The following is an 18,223-nucleotide window of genomic DNA, read 5'->3' on the forward strand; positions in this document are numbered from 1 at the left end:
TCCGCATCTCCCTCCGAGGGAGCGCACTTTTCCAGCCCCGGTAACGCCCCCGGGCCGGTGCCGTACCGAGCTGTACCGAGCCCGGTGTCCGGGACCGGTACCGAGCCCAGACCCCTGACGGTGCCATACCGGGCCAGGGCTGTACCGTACCGAGCCCGGGGCCCATCGGTGCCGGTACCGCTGCCGTACCGAGCCCCGTGCGGCACCGAGCCCATAGCGCTCCCGCCTCGGTGCCGCGCCCGGCCCGGTGCCGGTGCAGCGCCGGCCCGTACCGAGCCCCGGTGCTCGCGTGTCCCCCACCCCCTTTCCCCGTGCCGGTGCCGGAGCCGCCCCCGCCGGGGCCGAGCCGCGCCGCCGGCGCCGCCCCCGGGCTATATATCCCCGCCGCATCCTCCGCCGCCGCTCCCGCTCCCATGGCTGCGGCGGCACCGGCACCGGCACCTCCGAGCCCCTCCGGCGGCGACGCGCAGCGCCCGTCCCGCGGCGGCCCCGGCGGCGGCGGCGACGGCAAGAGCGGCGGCCCGGGCGCGGTGGAGCTGGCGGCGGCGCGGCGGCGGCTGGTGGCGGCCGAGGGGCGGCGGCGGGCGGCGGCCGAGCTGGAGGGGCGGGTGCGGCAGGTGCACTGCGCGCTGCTGCACGCCGAGCTGCGCCTGGCCGCCCGCGCCGAGACCCTGGGCCGCCTGGGCGCCGGCGTGGCCCAGGCGCAGCTCGCCCTGGCCGCGCAGAGCCAGCGGCTGCAGAAGGGGCTGCGCCGCCGCCCGCGGCCCCGGCCCGGAGCGCTGCTCGCCGCCGCCCGCGCCCTCCGCAGCTGCGTGCCCTGGGCGCCCGCACGGAGCCGCGGGGCCGCCGCCGGGACCCCCGTGCGCCGCCTGCCCGCCGCCAGCCGCGGCTCCGCGTAGCGCGGCCGGGGGCTGCGGGGGGCTACGGGGGGCTGCGGGGGTCGGGGGGACCCGGGGGAGCTTGGGGTGCGGGGACACGGGGGGTTCTGGAAGTGGGGGACCCCGTGGTGGGTGTGGGGGACCCTGCAGGATTGGGGGAGCCCGTGGTGGGGGGGATCCGGTCCTTCAGAGGGTCTTGGGAAGGGTGAATGGTGGGGACGCGGGAGGTTTGGGGAGCTGGGGGGTCTGGGGTGCTTGAGGGGGTTTGATCCGTGGGGAGCCAGCGGGTCTGGGGGCTATGGAAGTGGAGGGACACCTGGTTGGGCTCACTGGGGGAGCCGGGGGAGCCAGGGCTGTGGAGGGGTCCAGCAGGGTCTGGGGTCCTTCGGGGGGTCCTGGGGAGCCCAATGGGTTTGGGAGTCCTGGGGTCGGGGGCACCTTGGTGAGTTTGAGGGGCCTCGGGGACCCTGCAGGATCTGGGGGACCCACCTGGTGCGGGGCAACCCAGCAGGGTCTGGGGAATCTGATGGGCTGGAACCCAGTGGATTTGGGGGTCCCAGAGGGATCCTGCAGGGTCGGGGAGGTCTGAGGGGTCCACTGGGATGGGACCCAGTGGGCTGGAAGGGCTTGAGCATCCTTGAGGGTGCCAGGGAGATCCGGCAGGGTCCTGGGGACTCTGTGGAGTGGGGGGACCCAGCAGGGTCTGGGGACCCCGGCAGTGGCCCAAGGGGTCTGATGGGGGGAGGCTTTGGGGTATTTGGGGTTCCACAGGGGACCCTGCGGTATTGGGGCACTCCAGGGGACCCAGCAGGGTCTGGGGACCTTGGGGTGCCCTGAGGGTTTGGTGGGGAGAGCATCCCTGAGGGCTGCGGTGCTCGAAGGGCCCTGCAGGGTCAGGGTCCAGGTGAACTGGGGGGACACAATGAGATTGGGGGTCCCAGCAGGATCTGGGAACCTCCCTGGGATGGGAGACCCCTCAGAGTCTGGGATCCCTGGCGGATCGTGCCAGGTTTGGGGATGTTTACAGAGGAATCTGCTGCCAGCGCCCCCAGCCCGGTCTGGGGCCGTGTCTCCCTGAAAGCAGCAGGTTCTGGGGCAGGGCCCCTTCCCCGCCTGAGCCCCCGGGAGGGGACCCCAGCCCTGGGGACGCTGCTGGGACTGTGACTCACACGAGCAAGCCTCGGCGAGAGCGGAGCGGGCTCGGGACCGCCGGAGCGGCAGCGCCCCGGGAGGGACAGAGCGGGACGGGAGCGGGGCTCGGGCTCCGCCGGCACCGTCCACCCCAGCCAGGGGGGTTTGGGACTGCTCCGTGACCGACCGAACCACGCGGGGACGCCGAAAGCTCCCGGTGCTTCCAGCAGCGTCCTTGGGGACACCCAATGTCACCTGGGGGCTGAGGCGGCCGCTGCGGGCTGGCAGGAAGGCACGAGGAGGAGGAGGCGGAGATGGGCGCGGGATGAAGGATCCCTGCACGGATGAAGGACCTCTCTCCGGGATGAAGGATCTCTGTCCGGAATGAAGCATCTCCGTCCGGGATGAAGGACCTCTCCCCAGATGAAGCATCCCTCTCTGGCATGAAGCATCCCTCTCTGGGATGAAGGATCCCTGTCCAGGAAGAAAGACCTCCCCAGATGAAGCATCCCTCTCTGGGATGAAGGATCCCTGTCCGAGATGAAGCATCCCTCTCTGGGATGAAGGATCTCCCTCCGGACTGAACGCTGTGCAGGGCCCTGGTGTCGCTGTCCCGCAGCCCCGAGCCGGCCTCAGGACGGACGCTGGGCCCGGATGGATCAGCCCGGCCCCGCCGGGCACTGCAGAGGCTCGGCTGGCCCCGCTCCCGCTCCGGTGACCGACCCTGACCGAGGCAGCAGCGCCCGCGCCGAGCTCCGCAGCGGCGCTCCCAGCAGCTGCATGGATCCCCCGGAAAAACTAAGTCCCTCCGCTATTTATTTATTTAAATTTAAGATACCAAAACTCTGGGTTTGGGCTGGGGTGGGGGGGTTAAGAGTTCACTAACCCCCTGCTACTTATTTATTTAATTATTTTAATTTAAAATACCAAAACGCGGGGTTTGGGCTGGGGTGGGAGGGGGAGGGATTTCACTGACCCCCTACTATTTATTTATTTAAATTTTAAAATACCAAACCCCCGGGTTTGGGGTGGGGGGGATTTCACTGTCCTCCTGCTATATTTATTTATTTATTTACATTAAAAAGCCAAACCTCGGGTTTGGGCTGGGGTGGGGGGATTTCACTGACGCTCTGCTATTAATAAATTAAATTATTTATTTATTTATTTAAATTTAGAACCCAGACCCTGGGTCTAGGCTGGGCTGGGGGTTTCTCTGACGCCCTGCTATTAACCAATTAAATTATTTATTTATTTATTTGAATTAAAAACCCAACCCCCCGGTCTGGGCTGGGCTGGGGGTTTCTCTGACGCCCAAATGTGCCGCCCTCCCTCCGCTGGTGTGACAGCAGGTCTGTTGTGTAACCCCGGCTGCGCTGCCCGCACCGTGCTGCCCGTGCTCTGGAATAAACTTTGATATATATTTTATTCATGACGTGCAGTGTCCTCGAGTGCTGGTTGAAATATAACCGGGAGGGTGATTAGAATGGGGATTAGCAAATAAGCCCTGGTAATGGCATGTAATTAATACCAGAGTGGATTTCTCTGATTATCAGCCTCTTCCCTCCTCTGAGTGTGTGGGGAGATGGGGAAGAATATGTTCAGAATTCCTGCAGCAGGATATCACTGTATATATATATATAAATATAAATATAAATATATATATGCCTACAAACATGTCTGTCCCGAAAAACTCACATAGGAGACAAACAAGGCAAACTTGGGTGACAAACAAGGCAAACCTGGGTGACAAACAAGGCACAGCTTGCACATCAATACCTGCAGAAAAGCGGTGGCAGGGAAACACCCAAGCTCCCATCCCACCTTTGCAGCCCCACACTAAGAGCTCTGCCTTTCCCCTCTAATCCCAGGCTCTGAGCTGCTCCTGGTTTTGTGCTGCCCAGTGCAGAGCTGTGAATGCTCTGACACCTCTGGTGCTCCCCAGCTCCTGCCCTTTCCCTCCCCGGGGCCAGGGAGATTTTCCTGTGTGTAATCCCAGCTGGAAGGTGATTCCCAGAGCCCAGAGCAGAGTTTGCTGCTAAGAGCAGCTTAGGGGTCTCAGCCAGGAGAAGAGACACATTATCTCTCCTGGCTTTCAATTAATAGTGTGGAATGCACAGCTTGGCCTCAAATCCCTTGATTTTTTTTCCCTTTCTGTGGTGATTATTTGCAAATCAGCTTTTGACCTGATTAGAGTGGAACCGACTTAGAGGAAATGCAGGGAAAGACCTTAAATGCATAATAAATCAACTCCATTAAAGCAGAGAGGCCAAAATCATTAAAAATCCCTGTGTGTGCGGGTTGCTCCCCACCCTTCAGTCTCAGCAAGGATGCAGTCCCATCCCACTCTGTATTCCTGGAGTATCTTCAGCTGGAACATGACATCCATTACAATTCCTACAATTTTTTCCCATTTTCCTCCAGGACAGGGAGGCTGACGCAGTCCGTGAGCGCAGGAGGGTTGGTGGGAGGGCAAGGAGAGCCCTGCAAGGGGCTGCAATGAGGATGCCTGTGTGCCCCAGGGAATGCCAGGCCCAGGAGTCCAAGGGATGGGGAAAGGCAGGGGTGCATCCATCGCCATTTTCCAGGCACTGGAAACAACAGACAAACACAGAGCAGCTCCAGCACAAGGCACAAGGACAGGGACAGGTCCCTCCATGGCCCCAGGACAGCCCCAGGCCGGGGAGCAGAGGGATTTACGTAACCCCCTGTCCTCCTGCAGCACCCTTACATAACGGCACCCACACTTGTTGGCTTTATGGGATTACTCCGTTACAGACTTTCTGGGAAAAATGAAATTAATGTGGCGTGTTAATGCCTAAGCCTGGCTTCTCCCCCTTTCCGCTGATAATTCCTCTGGGCTGGGCCTGGTGGAGCGAGTTGGTGTGGGGGGGAGATGGGCACAGGCGCCCAGGGGCAGGGACAGAAACTGCCCAGGGCTGAAATTATTGCAGGGTGTTGGTGGGACAGAGGGGCAAGGCAGGGAACGTAAGGGAGAGGGTGGGAGGGGGATGGAGGGGATGACACAGAGAGTGGGAGGGTGATGGAAACTGGACAGGGACATTGGAGGGGTGACACAAGAGGGATAGAGAGGGCACAAGGGTGATGGAGAGGGGACAGAGACCACGTGAGAGTGATGGAGTGGAACACAGACAGTGAGGAGGTGACAGAAGAGGGATAGAGAGGGCACAAGGGTGATGGAGAGGGGACAGGGGCGGTGCAAAAGTGATGAAGGGCTGTAAAGGGACGGGGCGAGGGTGATGGACAGGGTCAGACAGGGACAGTGCCAGAGTGATGGGGACAGGAGAGAGGGGACAGGGGACAAGGGACGGGGACAGGGGACAGTGTCGGGAGCCGAGGCCGCCCCCGCTGCGGCCACGAGGGGGCGCTGCGGGAGCCGCCGGAGCAGCCCCGGTGCTGCCGGTGCCGCCGCTCCCGGTGCCGCTGGTCCCGGTGCCGCTGGTTCCGGTGCCGCCGCTCCCGGTGCCGCTGCTCCCGGTGCTCTCGGTCCTGCTGGTCCCGGTGCCGCCGCTCCCGGTGCCGCCGCTCCCGGTGCTCCCGGTGCCGCTGGTCCCGGTGCCGCTGGGTCCTGGTTGTCCCACTGGCCCCGGTCCAACCTGGTCCCGCTGGTCCCGACCCTGCTGGTCCCTCTGGTCCCGGTGCCATTGGTTCCTCTCCAGCTCTTCCTCCTCTCAGCGGCGATCCCAGCCCCAAACAGCCCCAGAGGGTTTTGGGAATCGCCCCCTCGGCCTTCGATTCCCCCTTCCAGCCCTGAGCCTGGGCTCCTCAGAGCCTGGTGCGGGGTATTTCCATCTTCCTGCTCCCTCACCCCTGGGAGCAGCAGCCCTGTGCTTCATCCCCGCTCAGGTGTGTTGAGAAATGCCCATAAATCCTTTATTTTCAGTGCCCAGAAATCCTTTATTTTCAGTGCCCATAAACCCTTTATTTTCAGTGTCCAGAAACCCTTTATTTTCAGTGCCTAGAAACTCTTTATTTTCAGTGCCCAGAAATCCTTTATTTTCAGTGCCCAGAAACCCTTTATTTTCAGTGCCCAGAATTCCTTTATTTTCAGTGCCCAGAAACCCTTTATTTTCAGTGCCCAGAAATCCTTTATTTTCAGTGCCTAGAAACTCTTTATTTTCAGTGCCCAGAAATCCTTTATTTTCAGTGCCCAGAAACCCTTTATTTTCAGTGCCCAGAATTCCTTTATTTTCAGTGCCTAGAAACTCTTTATTTTCAGTGCCCAGAAATCCTTTATTTTCAGTGCCCAGAAGTCCTTTATTTTCAGTCTGTGCCCTGGGCCTGCCAGGCTGGGGACACTGCCCAGGGCCTGAGGGTGGGCACCCTGTCCTCACCACCTCATCACCCCCTGCCCCAGCTCCAGGGCTCTTGCTGTGGCTCTGGGCTGCTCCCAGGCCTGGGAAGGCATTCCCATGGCACCTGGGTGCCCCGTGCTCTCCTCACTGTGTTAAGCTCCTCTTGGTCCACTTCTCTTTTCCCCACCAAAGCTCCTTAAGTCACTGATCTCGTTAAAGCTCAGCAATCGGGTTGTTTTGCCCTGCAGGTTAATGTGCCCAATTCCTGCCCAGTCCCTGAGCCCGCGCTGGCCCAGCCCGCAGCTCCCCTTGCCCAGATCCTGCCTGGTTCTGACCAGGGCAGCCCCCCGTGGATCCTGGGGGTCCCTGGGCATGGGTGGCAGGGTCTGGGTGGTGCTGTGTCCCTGGGCTGGCAGCAGGATGGCTCAGGGGGCTGCAGGGCTGGGCAGGGCTGGAGCAGCATGCAGAGCTGTGCCACGGGGTCCGTGTGAGCCTGGCGGGTGCCCCAGCCCCAGCCTGGCTGCCCCGTGCCCTCCATGGCCTGGGTGAGGCTCGGGAGTGGTACCCACCCTGGCACAGCTGCCCCCGGTGTCCCCCCACAGCCCCTCTGCTCGGGGGTGAGGAACAGCAGAAAATGTCTGAGTCAGCCTCAGCCCCTCCTCACACCCCTTCTGCAGGCGTTTGGAGATTTGTCCATCCTTTTGTAAAGGAATCCTTTAAGGGAAATGGGGTAATTAATTAAGCAGGGTAATTAATGCTGCCTCTTGTGGGTTATTCAGGCTTTTCTCCCTCCAGCAAGGCCGGGCTGGATCTGGGCACTGCCAGGGCAGTCCCGGCCAGGATTCTCCGGGGTTCAGCATCCCTGCCTGACCAGCCCCATCTCCCCAGCACGGAGCAGCCTCTCTGTTCCCAGTCCTGCTGCCCCGGGATCACCACAGCTGCTCCTTCGAGGTTCTCTGCGTCCCCAGCCCGGGCGGGATCCAGCACGGTGTCCCCAGCACCGTGTCCCCAGCACCGTGTCCCCAGCACCGTGTCCCCAGCGCCGTGTCCCTTCCTCCTGCTGCTCCCCGAGCGGGTCCCCGGGACCCCAGCTGCCCCTTCCCTTCAGCACCAGGGCTTCCCCGGGCCCGCAGCAGCCACACCTGGGGCTGGCAGTGCCCGGGGAGGGCAGCGCAGTGAGGAACGGTGCCCAGAATAGCTGCATGACGTGTGCAGCAAAGGGCAAGGTGCCGCTGGCTGGCTTGGCCTTGCTCACTGTCCCCTCTCTGCTGGGGACGTGGGACAGATGCCCCTGCAGCCTTGATACCGTCATTTATAGTAAATATATAAAGTTCAATATGTGACATGGAACAGGGAGGTGTGGAGCCCAACTCCCAGGCCTGCAGCAGGGATGCCAGAGCTGATCCCAGGGACACCCCTCCCCTGCTGCTTCCTTCCCTGCCCCTGCTAATCCCCAGCCCTCTGACACGACAGGAGCCCTGTAACCCGATCACGGTTCATTAAGAGCTTTAACCAGATTAATTGCCAAAAGCACCAATTATTGCTGCAGCCCTTCCCTCGGGAGGATCCAGAGATCCCCGGGCTCCGTGTGCCGGGCTGTAGGTGAGGATTTCCCAAAAACTGCAGCAGCACAATCCTCGGAACGGACAGATTTGGGGGTTTGGGGTTCCCTTCCAGAGACAGTTCCGGCTTTCCACACGTCCCAGTGTGGTGCTCATCCTTCCCTGGGTGTGCTGGGGGACACCAGGACCCCCGGAAAAACAGCCCCGTGCCCACCAACACACCCAGCAAAACAACAGCAGCCCCGTGCCCACCAACAGCCCCGGCGAAACAACAGCAGCCCCGTGCCCACCGCCCCCCGAGCACCGGGAGTGCCACCCGGGGGTCCCGGCGGTGCCCCCGGGCCGTGCCAGCCCGGGCCGTGCCGTTCCCGGTCGTGCCAGCCCCGCGCCCCCCGCGCTGACGCCGGGCACTAAATCGGTCGGTGACGGGCAGGAAAGGAATCCAGGGAGCAGAGCCAGGCCCGGGCTCCTCCGGCGCTCCCGCCTCGCCTCTTATGGAGAGGAGCAGGAGGGACAGGCCCCGGGAGCAGCTCCCGTTATGGAGAACCCTGGGGAAGCCCTGGCTCAGCCCGGCGGGGCACGGGGGGAACAACGTGCTGGGGACGCGGCACCAGCCTGGGGACAGCCCGGAGCCCCCCGACACCCAGGGGTCCCTGGGAGGGGCGCGCCAGGAGGGGCAGCTCCAGTTCGCAATGAATATATGAAATTCAGTGTATGAGAGGGGCCCTGGCCTCGCCCCGGGCTTTCTGTGCCTCCGTTCCAGCGGGCTCTGGCCTCGGGGCTCCAGGCTCGGGTCCTTGCAGGGCAGCAGCAGCAGCTGGGGAGCTCGGGAGCCTCTGACGCTTCGGGCTGCCAGGGCACAACGCGGCCCAGCGGCACACACAGGAGGGTTTGGGGGAGATTTGGGGTCTTCGAGATTCCTCAGCACAAAGGGCGGGGCAGAGCCAGGTACGGGGCAGACCCAGCTCAGCCCCAACACCCCCTCCCTATGTCCAGAGGGATTTTCTGAGTCCATCCAAGAGACACTTCCCTTCTGTGTTGCAAATTCGAACCCATCCAAGGGAGATTTCCCTTCTGGGTGGTAAATTCAGGCCCATTTTGTGCGAACCCACGGGGCACAAAGCGGCTCCAACCCCGAGGGCTCAGCTCAGTGACGGAGCAGGGCGCAGCTGAACCCCCACGGCCAGTCCCGCTCCTGGGAACCTCCCCTGGAGCCGGGGAAAGCAAATCCTCCTGCTCTTTCCCACGTGTTGTTGCGCTGCACAAATATTTGTTTTGGAAAGCGCTGCCGTGCCCCGAGCCCCGCAGCCAAGGCCGGCGCTGGCACCAAGGCTGCGGCAGGGCCGGGTCCTGCTCCGAGCAATCCCCGGGGATGGCAGGGACGGCCAGCCCGGGGCTGCATCGGGGGCAGGATCCCTGATCGGGGATGCGCTCGGGGCAGGATCCCAGCCCGGGGCTGCATTGTGGGCAGGATCCCCGCTCGGAGCAGGAGCTGCTGCCCCAGCCCCGGGCTCTGACCGGGATCCCTTCCCCGGGGTCCCCATCGGAGAAATCGGAGAAATGAGAAATCCCCATTGAGAAACCAGACGGGAGGGCAGCCCCCAGCCCCGGCCCTGGGGCTCTCTGGGGCCCACACCAAACTCGCAGCCCCCCAAATCCTGGGAGACAGGCTGGGGATGCGCTGCGGAGGGAGAAGCCCTGCTTGGAAGCCTCGGAGGGGAATCCTCGCCTTTCCGAGCTGTGTTCCAGCCTCTCCTCGCCCTGGAAATGCGCTCTGGGCCGGCGGGAGCAGCAGAGGGGCCGGGCCCGGGGGGGCTCCGGACAGGAATTCGGGGCAGGGGCCCCGCGCCGGCCCCCGCACGGACGGCAGGGACACTGCCCTTTGTTTGGAGAATAAAGTTAGCGCTGTTACTCAGCCGGTCGCTATTCCAGCAATTCCTGCCTCCACTTTCGCTCGGCAGCGGGAAACATTCCTGCCCGGGGCTGCCGAGACAAACCCGCACCGGAGGGACCGGGGGGCGGCAGGGGCGGCTCCGGGACCGCGGCTGCCCCGGTGGGCACCGCACCCGGCCCTGGGACACGGCCCCTTCTCCACCCCATAAAAACCCACAATTCCCGCGGGGAGCACCATCATCCCAGCCATCAATACACCTCGGTCCCCTGGGTGACCAGGGAGCAGCAGAGGATGCGGGGACAAGGTGCGTCCCCGAGGTGAGGCTTTGTCCCCGAGTGCCACCGATTTCCATGGAAAGTTCTGCTGATGCCAGCGGGGCTCCCACACGGAGCCTGGGTTTGTTTTCCCTGCCTGTTTTCGGCTCTTTCCCCGCGATAGGCAAAGCCCGCAGGCTGTCCCCGAGGTCCCCGTGTCCCCAGGAGTCGGCCGTGTGTCCTTGTGCTATCGCTGCCAGCCGAGAGCTCCGATAACCCCGTGCGAGGGGGGGAGCGGCCGCCTGGAGGGGAGGCCGTGGCCAAATCCCACACAGCAGCACCTTCCTCCCGCAGCCATTCCCCCTCCTATGGGGCAAACTCATCGCTGTGGCCAAATCCCACACAGCAGCACCTTCCCCCCGCAGCCATTCCCCCTTCTGCGGGGCAAACTCATCGCTGTGGCCAAATCCCACACAGCAGCACCTTCCTCCCGCAGCCATTCCCCCTTCTGCGGGGCAAACTCATCGCTGTGGCCAAATCCCACACAGCAGCACCTTCCTCCCACATCCGTTCCCCCTTCTGCGGGGGCAAACACATCCTGGCGCTCCCAGCTCCTCCCTGGCATCCCTGCCCGGTGTGGGACACACGGAGCCGTGTGGGATCCTCCTCCATCCTTGGAGAAGCTGCTTTCCCCAGCTCCCTGCCCGGTGTGGGACACACGGAGCCTTGAGGGATCCGTGTGGGATCCTCCTCCATCCTTGGAGAAGCTGCTTTCCCCAGCTCCCTGTCCGGTGCGGGACACACGGAGCCTTGAGGGAGCCGTGTGGGATCCTCCTCCATCCTGCTCTCCCTCTGCTCCCTGTCCCCGGGTGGATGTGGCATTGCACCCTCAGCCTCTGTGGAAAGCCCAGCGAACAGCTCCCCCCTGACCCCCTGCCCACTGCTGAGACTCCCTGGGAATCCCTGCGAGCACCGAAATGCAGCGGCTGCCAGAGGAGGAGGAGGAGGAGGAGGAGAGGCCGGGGCAGCGCAGCCCCTGCTGGGGCTCCGTGCTACACTGCCCGGGCCGGAACAAAGGGAGCACAGGGAACGTCCTTTGCCAGCCCCAGGGACATCAAACAAACCCCAAAGGCCACTCTCGCCGTGTCAGCCCCGCAGGTCAGCCCGGGTTTGATCTACAGCCCGGGGCAGCAGATGGAAAAGCTCCCAGGGAGGGTTTTGGACCAGGTCCTGGCGTTTTTCTGCTGCTGGGACACTCCGTGCCTGGTGAGCCCCAAAGAGCTCTGCTCACCCTCCCAAGGGGATCACAGGGATGTGCTCTCCCCACTCCCCTCTTCCTGAGAGCTGTTAAATCCTTCCTGTGACCGGGACTCAGAGTCTGAGCCACAGATCTACTCACCAGCCTGGAAGCATCCTAGATGTAAAGCTCAGCTGCGCTGTGAGCTCCCACAATCTCAGCCCTCTGAGCTCCCATCACCTGCTCTGCTTCCAGCCCAGGATTTTAACCCAAATCCCCACTTTCCACCAGAATTTCAGCCAAGATGAAGCTGTATTTCCACTCAAGAAGAGCTGCTGAGAGCTTTACAGCCAAAGAAGACAAGTGGCAGAAAGGGAAATGGCTTTAAACGGAGTAGGTTTAGGTGGGATTTTAGAATAAATTCCTCCGTGTGAGGGTGGTGAGACCCTGCTGAGCTTTCACCCACCAGGAGCCCCAGGCCCTCCTGCCCGGGGCTGCTGTCCCTGCCTGTGCCACCCCCTGGTCCCTCTCTGCACACCCGGGGTGGCCTCGGGCCTATGGGGTAACTCAGCCCGCCTGGATAATGCAAATCACGGGCTCAGTAACCACCGGCAATTAGTGCCATTAGCAGTGCCACCATCTGCAGCTCCCTGGGCGCTCTGGGGGCGGAGGGCCCGGCCCCTCCCGGCTGAGCTCAGCTCTGACGCGGGCCCTGCCGAGGATGCTCTTACTCACACCGTGCCCTCCTCACGTCACGGAGCAGCAGCAGCAGCAGCAGCGCCCTGCCCAGAGGAGCAGGCTGGCTCCAAGCTCCCTGTTCCCTGGAAGGGCACGTTCCCAAAGCCCGCAGCTGCTGGGGCTGGCAGCATCTCCCGCTGGGACAAGGTGACACACGCTCCCCAGCCCTCCCTGTCACCCCGGGCGAGGGCTGGCTCTGCCCTGCCGTCCCCCGTCCGCGGCTCGGGGTTTTAGTCTGATCTCAGCTGAACACCCCCGGGCAGAGCAGCACCTCTGGAGGGACTGGTGAGGGACTGGGGCCTTGGGTCCTGGCTGCAAACCCCTCTGCAAGGGGATCCCAGCCGGGTCCTGGCTGCAAACCCCTCTGGAAGGGGATCCCAGCTGGGCCCTGGCTGCAAACCCCTCTGCAAGGGGATCCCAGCCCGAGCCTTGCCTGCAAACCCCTCTGCAAGGGGATCCCAGCTGGGCCCTGGCATCAAACCCCTTTGCAAGGGGATCCCAGCCAGGTCCTGGCTGCAAACCCCTCTGCAAGGGGATCCCAGCCGGGTCCTGGCTGCAAACCCCTCTGCAAGGGGGATCCTGCCAGGTTCTGGCTGCAAACCCCTCTGCAAGAGGATCCCAGCTGGGCCCTGGCTGCAAACCCCTCTGCAAGGGGATCCCAGCCGGGCCCTGGCATCAAATCCCTCTGCAAGGGGATCCCAGCTGGGCCCTGGCATCAAACCCCTCTGCAAGGGGGTCCCAGCCCGAGCCTTGCCTGCAAACCCCTCTGCAAGGGGATCCCAGCCCCAGCCTTGCCTGCAAACCCCTCTGCAAGGGGATCCCAACCCGAGCCTTGCCTGCAAACCCCTCTGCAAGGGGATCCCAGCCCGGGGGCTCGGCCTGGCCCTGGAGCCGGCCGGGGCTGCGGGAGGAAGGAGGAGCAGGGCAGGAACCGGCTGGACCCGTTCCGCCAGTGCCATCAGGAAGGGTGACTGTGAGTGGCACGCCAACCATGGTGTCCAGTCCCTGAGGAATGCACCCAGGATCGTCAGGGGAGCACTCCTGGGTGAGTCACGGCACGGACACGCGGATTTAGCCGGGATTTCAGCCCAAGCCTCCTCTAATTGCATATTACTAGAGGGATGCTCACAGTAATCAGCTGTTCCAGCCACGCCGGCACGGGGGGAAGGGAGGAGGGCTGCAGGGGTGTCCGTCCCTCCAGCCCCTCCCTGGATTACAAGGCACAAATATAGGGCACGCAAACAGCCCCGCAGCGCTGCCTTCCCCTTTGAAGGCACGGTGACACTGCTCCGGCCGGGCCCAGGATTCGATAGCTGCCAGATAAGGAGGGTAAACACGCCGTGGTGGTGGAGGGGGCAAGGATCAACCACCCCAGGCAGCCGGGGCCGTGTTCTGTCCCCATCCTGTGCGAAGGGAGATGAGAACGGCCCGGCAATGGGAGAGCAGCGAGCTGCTGGCAGTGAAAACGCGAGCTCAGTGCTGGCAGTGAAAACGCGAGCTCTGTGCTGGCAGAAAATGCGAGTTCTCACCTGCACGGGGAGAGATAACACATCTCACACCGCCCTGCGCCTCCGCGGGCGCCGCTCCAGCCTCGGCCCGCTCCGGAGCCGCCGTCCCGCCCTCCAGCCCTCATCCCTCCCTGTAATGTCACTGTTTGTTTCTCCATCCATCCATCCATCCATCCATCCATCCATCCATCCATCCATCCATCCATCCCTCATCCATCCATCCATCCCTCATCCATCCATCCATCCATCCATCCATCCATCCATCCATCCCTCATCCATCCATCCATCCATCCATCCATCCATCCATCCATCCATCCATCCCTCATCCATCCATCCATCCCTCATCCATCCATCCATCCATCCATCCATCCATCCATCCATCCATCCATCCATCCATCCATCCATCCAGGAATGTCGCTGTTCCCCCAGCCTCATCCATCCCGGGAATGTCACTATCTCCCCCTGGCACCCTCCTGATCCCCCTGGCATCCTCCTGGCATCCCCCTGGCATCCCCCTGATCCCCCTGGTGGGACGGGCAGGGTTTGGGGTGCAGGGGAGCAAGGGCACCCCGTCCTTGGCCTCTCCCTTGTGCAACACCTCCAGGCTGCGGTGACAAGGCAATTGATTTCTTTTCCTCCTCTCCTCAGGAAACGCCTCTGCCCTGGCTGTCAGTCATCCCCCTGAGCACCTCGGGATGCCAGCAGAGGATTTCAATCAAATTTGTCAGAGCCGTGGTGTTTCCACAGGCTGGAATGTGTGTCCGGGCGCGGGGATCCGCCCCGGTGAGCGAGCAGCAGCTCGGGCACGTGTGGGTCATTCCCGGAGAGAGGAGCAGGGAAGAGCAGGATCCGGGAGCTTGGGGCAGGCTGGAATGCTGCGGAGCAGGCAGGAGCCTCTGCAGGAGCTGATCTGCTCTTGGGGTGGCTCGGGAGGGGTGGGAAGGCCTGGGCTGCTCACGCCGGGCTGGATCCAAGAGGTGAGAGAAGGTGGCTGTCAGGGAAATCACGGAGCTGCTGGCCCGTGTTTAGAGCTGAACAGAGCAAATACTCCATGTACAGAGGGAGAAAAAAAACCTTTTTAAAGGTTCCTGTGCCTGTGCACACAACAGGTCCTACACCCAGGGGTGCTGGGCACTGGAACGGGCTCCCCAGGGAAGTGGTCACAGCACCGAGTCTGCCAGAGGTCAGGAAGGGTTTGGAAACCCTCAGAAGCATTGGGGTTGTCCTTGATGCTCTGTGTGGCTCCATTCCAAGCCAGGGTATTCCACAGCTCCAGCAGGAGCTCAAACCCTCCGTGGAGCAGAAAAGGCTGAGCTGGTCCTGCAGCAGGGCTGAGAGATGGGATCAGAGCGAGGGACAGAGCAGAATCCTCACCCTCAGCTTGCCCTGTGCCATCTCTGGGACAGGCAGGGAGCTGTGCCATCTCTGGGACAGGCATTGGGGCTGTGCCATCCTTGGGGCAGGCATTGGGGCTGTGCCATCTCTGGGACAGGCAGGGAGCTGTGCCATCTCTGGGACAGGCATTGGGGCTGTGCCATCCTGGGGCAGGCATTAGGATTGTGCTGCCATCCCTAGGACAGGCATTGGGGCTATGCCATCCCTAGGACAGGCATTGGGGCCATGCCATCCTGGGCAGACAGGCAGGCAGGGGGCTGTGCCATCTCTGGGACAGGCATTGGGGCTGTGCCATCCTTGGGGCAGGCATTAGGATTGTGCTGCCATCCCTGGGACAGGCATTGGGGCCGTGCCATCCGGGGCAGACAGGCAGGCAGGGGGCTGTGCCAGCCCCGGGCAGCCCAGCCCGGCCCGGCAGCCCTCGGGGAAGGGACACATCAATGGAGCGTTTGTCCCGTGCTTGGCAGCGGGCGCCCAGCCCCGAGCGCGGCTATAAATGGCAGGGGAGGCACACAGACAGGCTGTTCTCTCCTCCGCTGCAGCCCAGGAGCAGCCTCCACAGCCGGGACGGGGAGGAGGAGGAGGGCAGCCAGGGAGAAGCGCTGGCACGCTGCAAGGCAAAAGCTCCGCGGAGATAAAATGGGATGGAAGCGCCGAGCTGGGTCTAGCGAGCCGCCCGCACGGAGCTGGTGCCACCCGGGCACGGGGCCAGGCTGGAGGCAGCGGGGCTGCAGCAAGATGCTTCTTGCATGCTGGAGTCAGGACAAATTCCTGCCGTTTCAGTGAGCTTGGAGCACGGCCAGGTGTCCTTCCAGGAGAAAAAGCTGCAGCTGCAGCAGCCGCAGGCGGCCCCAGGAGCGCCGCAGCTCTGCAGGGCTGGGTGGTTTGGATGCTCCTGCAGCAGAGGGGCTGTGGGCACCTGCAGCACTGTGCCACCAGCCTTGGGCACTGCCCAGGCCACGGGCTGAACCTCGGGACTGCATTCATGGCCCTGAGGGAACGGCCAGCCCTGACCTCAGAGCCAGGCTGAGGGGAGCACTGCAGCAGCACCTGGGCCTGGACTGCTCCCAGCACAGCCTCGGGCACGTCCTCACTGATCCATCACCCCTCTGCTCAAAGAGGAAAATAATGACAGACCACAGGCTGTGAGAAAATATATAGGGTTTTTTTTTTTTTATTTGACAATTAACAAAAGAGGGATGGGAATCTGGGCTGTAAACATTGATAGCTCCTTTCTGATCACAACGAGTACTTTCCACCAACATCCCTTTGTATGCTCTGATCCACCCAACAATGCCCAGCCAACTCTGTCAGGGCTTTTGCTGCTCTGCTCAGGGTCACAAATCCAGAGGCAGCTCATTCACCACACACCCACAGCAGGAGCAGCACCCACACAGGAGACAGCTGAGGGACTAAGATACCTCAGAGCTGCTTCCATAGCTGAGAGACACTTGGAAAGGGCAGGAGATCATGCTGGGCTTGGGCCAGAAAGAGGGAAACATCTCTAAACCCAGCAGGTATGGAGAGAAATGAGCCCTGAAAAAGGCAGAGCCTGCCCAAGCAGGGACAGGGACAGTGGCAGTGCCAGCCCAAGCAGGGACAGGGACTGGGGCAGTGCCAGCCCAGCCAGAACACCCCAGCCCTGCTGTCAGAGGGAACCTTTGGCCCAGGACTGTGAAGATTTGGAGCTGCAGAGCCAGCAAGTCTGTCCCAAAGAGGGACTGGCACATCGTCAGCTCCATTGTTGCAGCGGCACCAGAACTGCCTGGAGCTTGACAGGGGGAAGTGAAACCTCATCTTGGGCTGGAGGGCAGCCAGGGCTGGAGGAGCTGCACCCAGCTGCCAGCCCCGTCACCCGCAGCTTTTCCTGGGACACAGCCCTCCCCAGCACACAGCTTTTACTGGGACTGAAACCTTCCCCAGCCTCAGCCTCTCCTGCCCCAGGAGGAACCACCCTGCAGGCAGGTCAGAACCAAGCCAAGGGCTCCAGGCACCTCTTGCTGCTCTCAGCAGCAGGGATGGAGCCATGGAAAGCCAGCAGGGAGGGTTCTGGTGCCACCCTCCCTCTGCAGCAGCAGGGAAAGGCAAAATGCACAACTCCAAAGAACAGAGTTTAAAACAGAAACCTCCCCCAGCTGACACAGCCACGGCACTCCCCAGGGCTCAGAGCTGCTCTGGACTGGGGCAGATCCATTCCAGAAGCTCAGCCTGCCCCCTTCCAGGTGCCCAGCTGGTTCTGAGCCTGGTTTTTGGTGGGAACAGAGTTGGGACATCTCATCACACCACCCGGATGGACAAGCAAATAAAAATAATCCAACAAATTTGAATACACTGTATTTATTCGTAACAGATTCTAAAGAATCTAGTGAGTCTATGTCAAGCCCATCGCATGACAAGTGATACAGGTGTAGGAAAAAAAAAAAAAAAGACATTTAAAACAAACAAAACAACGAAAAAAATAAAAAGAAATCAAGTGCCATTCAAGCTACTGGAATCTTCCAATTGCCCCCTCACAAGAGGCAGCACAGTATCACTGCAAGGTCTAGAAAAATTCATGTTCAAGCCACTCACAAGAGTCCCACCACACACACTCCATAAATCCAAAGTGCAATCTCAATGGTAGGTGGCCCTGTCGAGCTGTTGGCTGTAGGGGATCTGTTTGGACACCTCAAAGGGAAGGAGGGAACCTCAGTTTAGTGTGTCTGTGGGCAGGAGCAGCCTGTAAAAAACATGCTACATGGCACCTATGTTCCATTTCAAACACAAGGAAAAAATCTCACCCTCCTCAAAGCCACAGCAGTGGCACAGTCAGGCTCCCACAGGCAGCCCCAAAGCAGCGTGACCCTGCACGGGACGGGGCTCTGGGGAGCTGGGGGCTGCCATGAAGGCTGGGCTGGGCTCAGGAGGCACCAAAACCTGCAAAGCACAGGGTCAGTGCCACTGCCCAGCCAGGGGCAGGGAGCAGAGCTGGGCTCCAGGGATGCCAGGGGCCACCCCCACCCCCTGACTCCCCATCCACAAACCCCCACCCCAAAAAAGGTACCAATCTGGCTAAACACATTCCAAGGATCTAGTCTTTATTTCAATCTGCCCAACTATTACAGTTTTGTCACAAAAACAAAAATAAACCCCAAAAAACACGAGTTAGTAAAGGTACTGGATAGGTCAGCAGCAGGAAGCCGCAGTGGTGTCCCCGAGCAGCATCCCTGGGGAATGCCTGCTGCCTGCCCCTGAAACCTGAGACTCTGGGGCTCGGCAGCCCGGGCACCTCCCGAAAAACCTCTGACACTCAACAGCTTCAGAGCCACACCGC

General features: G+C 61.9%; 1 protein-coding gene across 1 annotated transcript; it reads left to right on the forward strand.

The window, feature by feature from the left end:
* Positions 1 to 413: 413 nt before the first annotated feature.
* TRNP1 (TMF1 regulated nuclear protein 1) lies at positions 414 to 899 on the forward strand. Its single transcript, XM_058040073.1, has one exon. It carries the CDS (start codon positions 414 to 416, stop codon positions 897 to 899), a length of 486 nt encoding a protein of 161 aa, XP_057896056.1.
* The last annotated feature ends 17,324 nt before the right edge of the window (positions 900 to 18,223 follow it).

This window comes from Melospiza georgiana, chromosome 24 (genome assembly GCF_028018845.1).
Source record: "Melospiza georgiana isolate bMelGeo1 chromosome 24, bMelGeo1.pri, whole genome shotgun sequence".
In the NCBI taxonomy this organism is placed as follows: domain Eukaryota; kingdom Metazoa; phylum Chordata; class Aves; order Passeriformes; family Passerellidae; genus Melospiza; species Melospiza georgiana.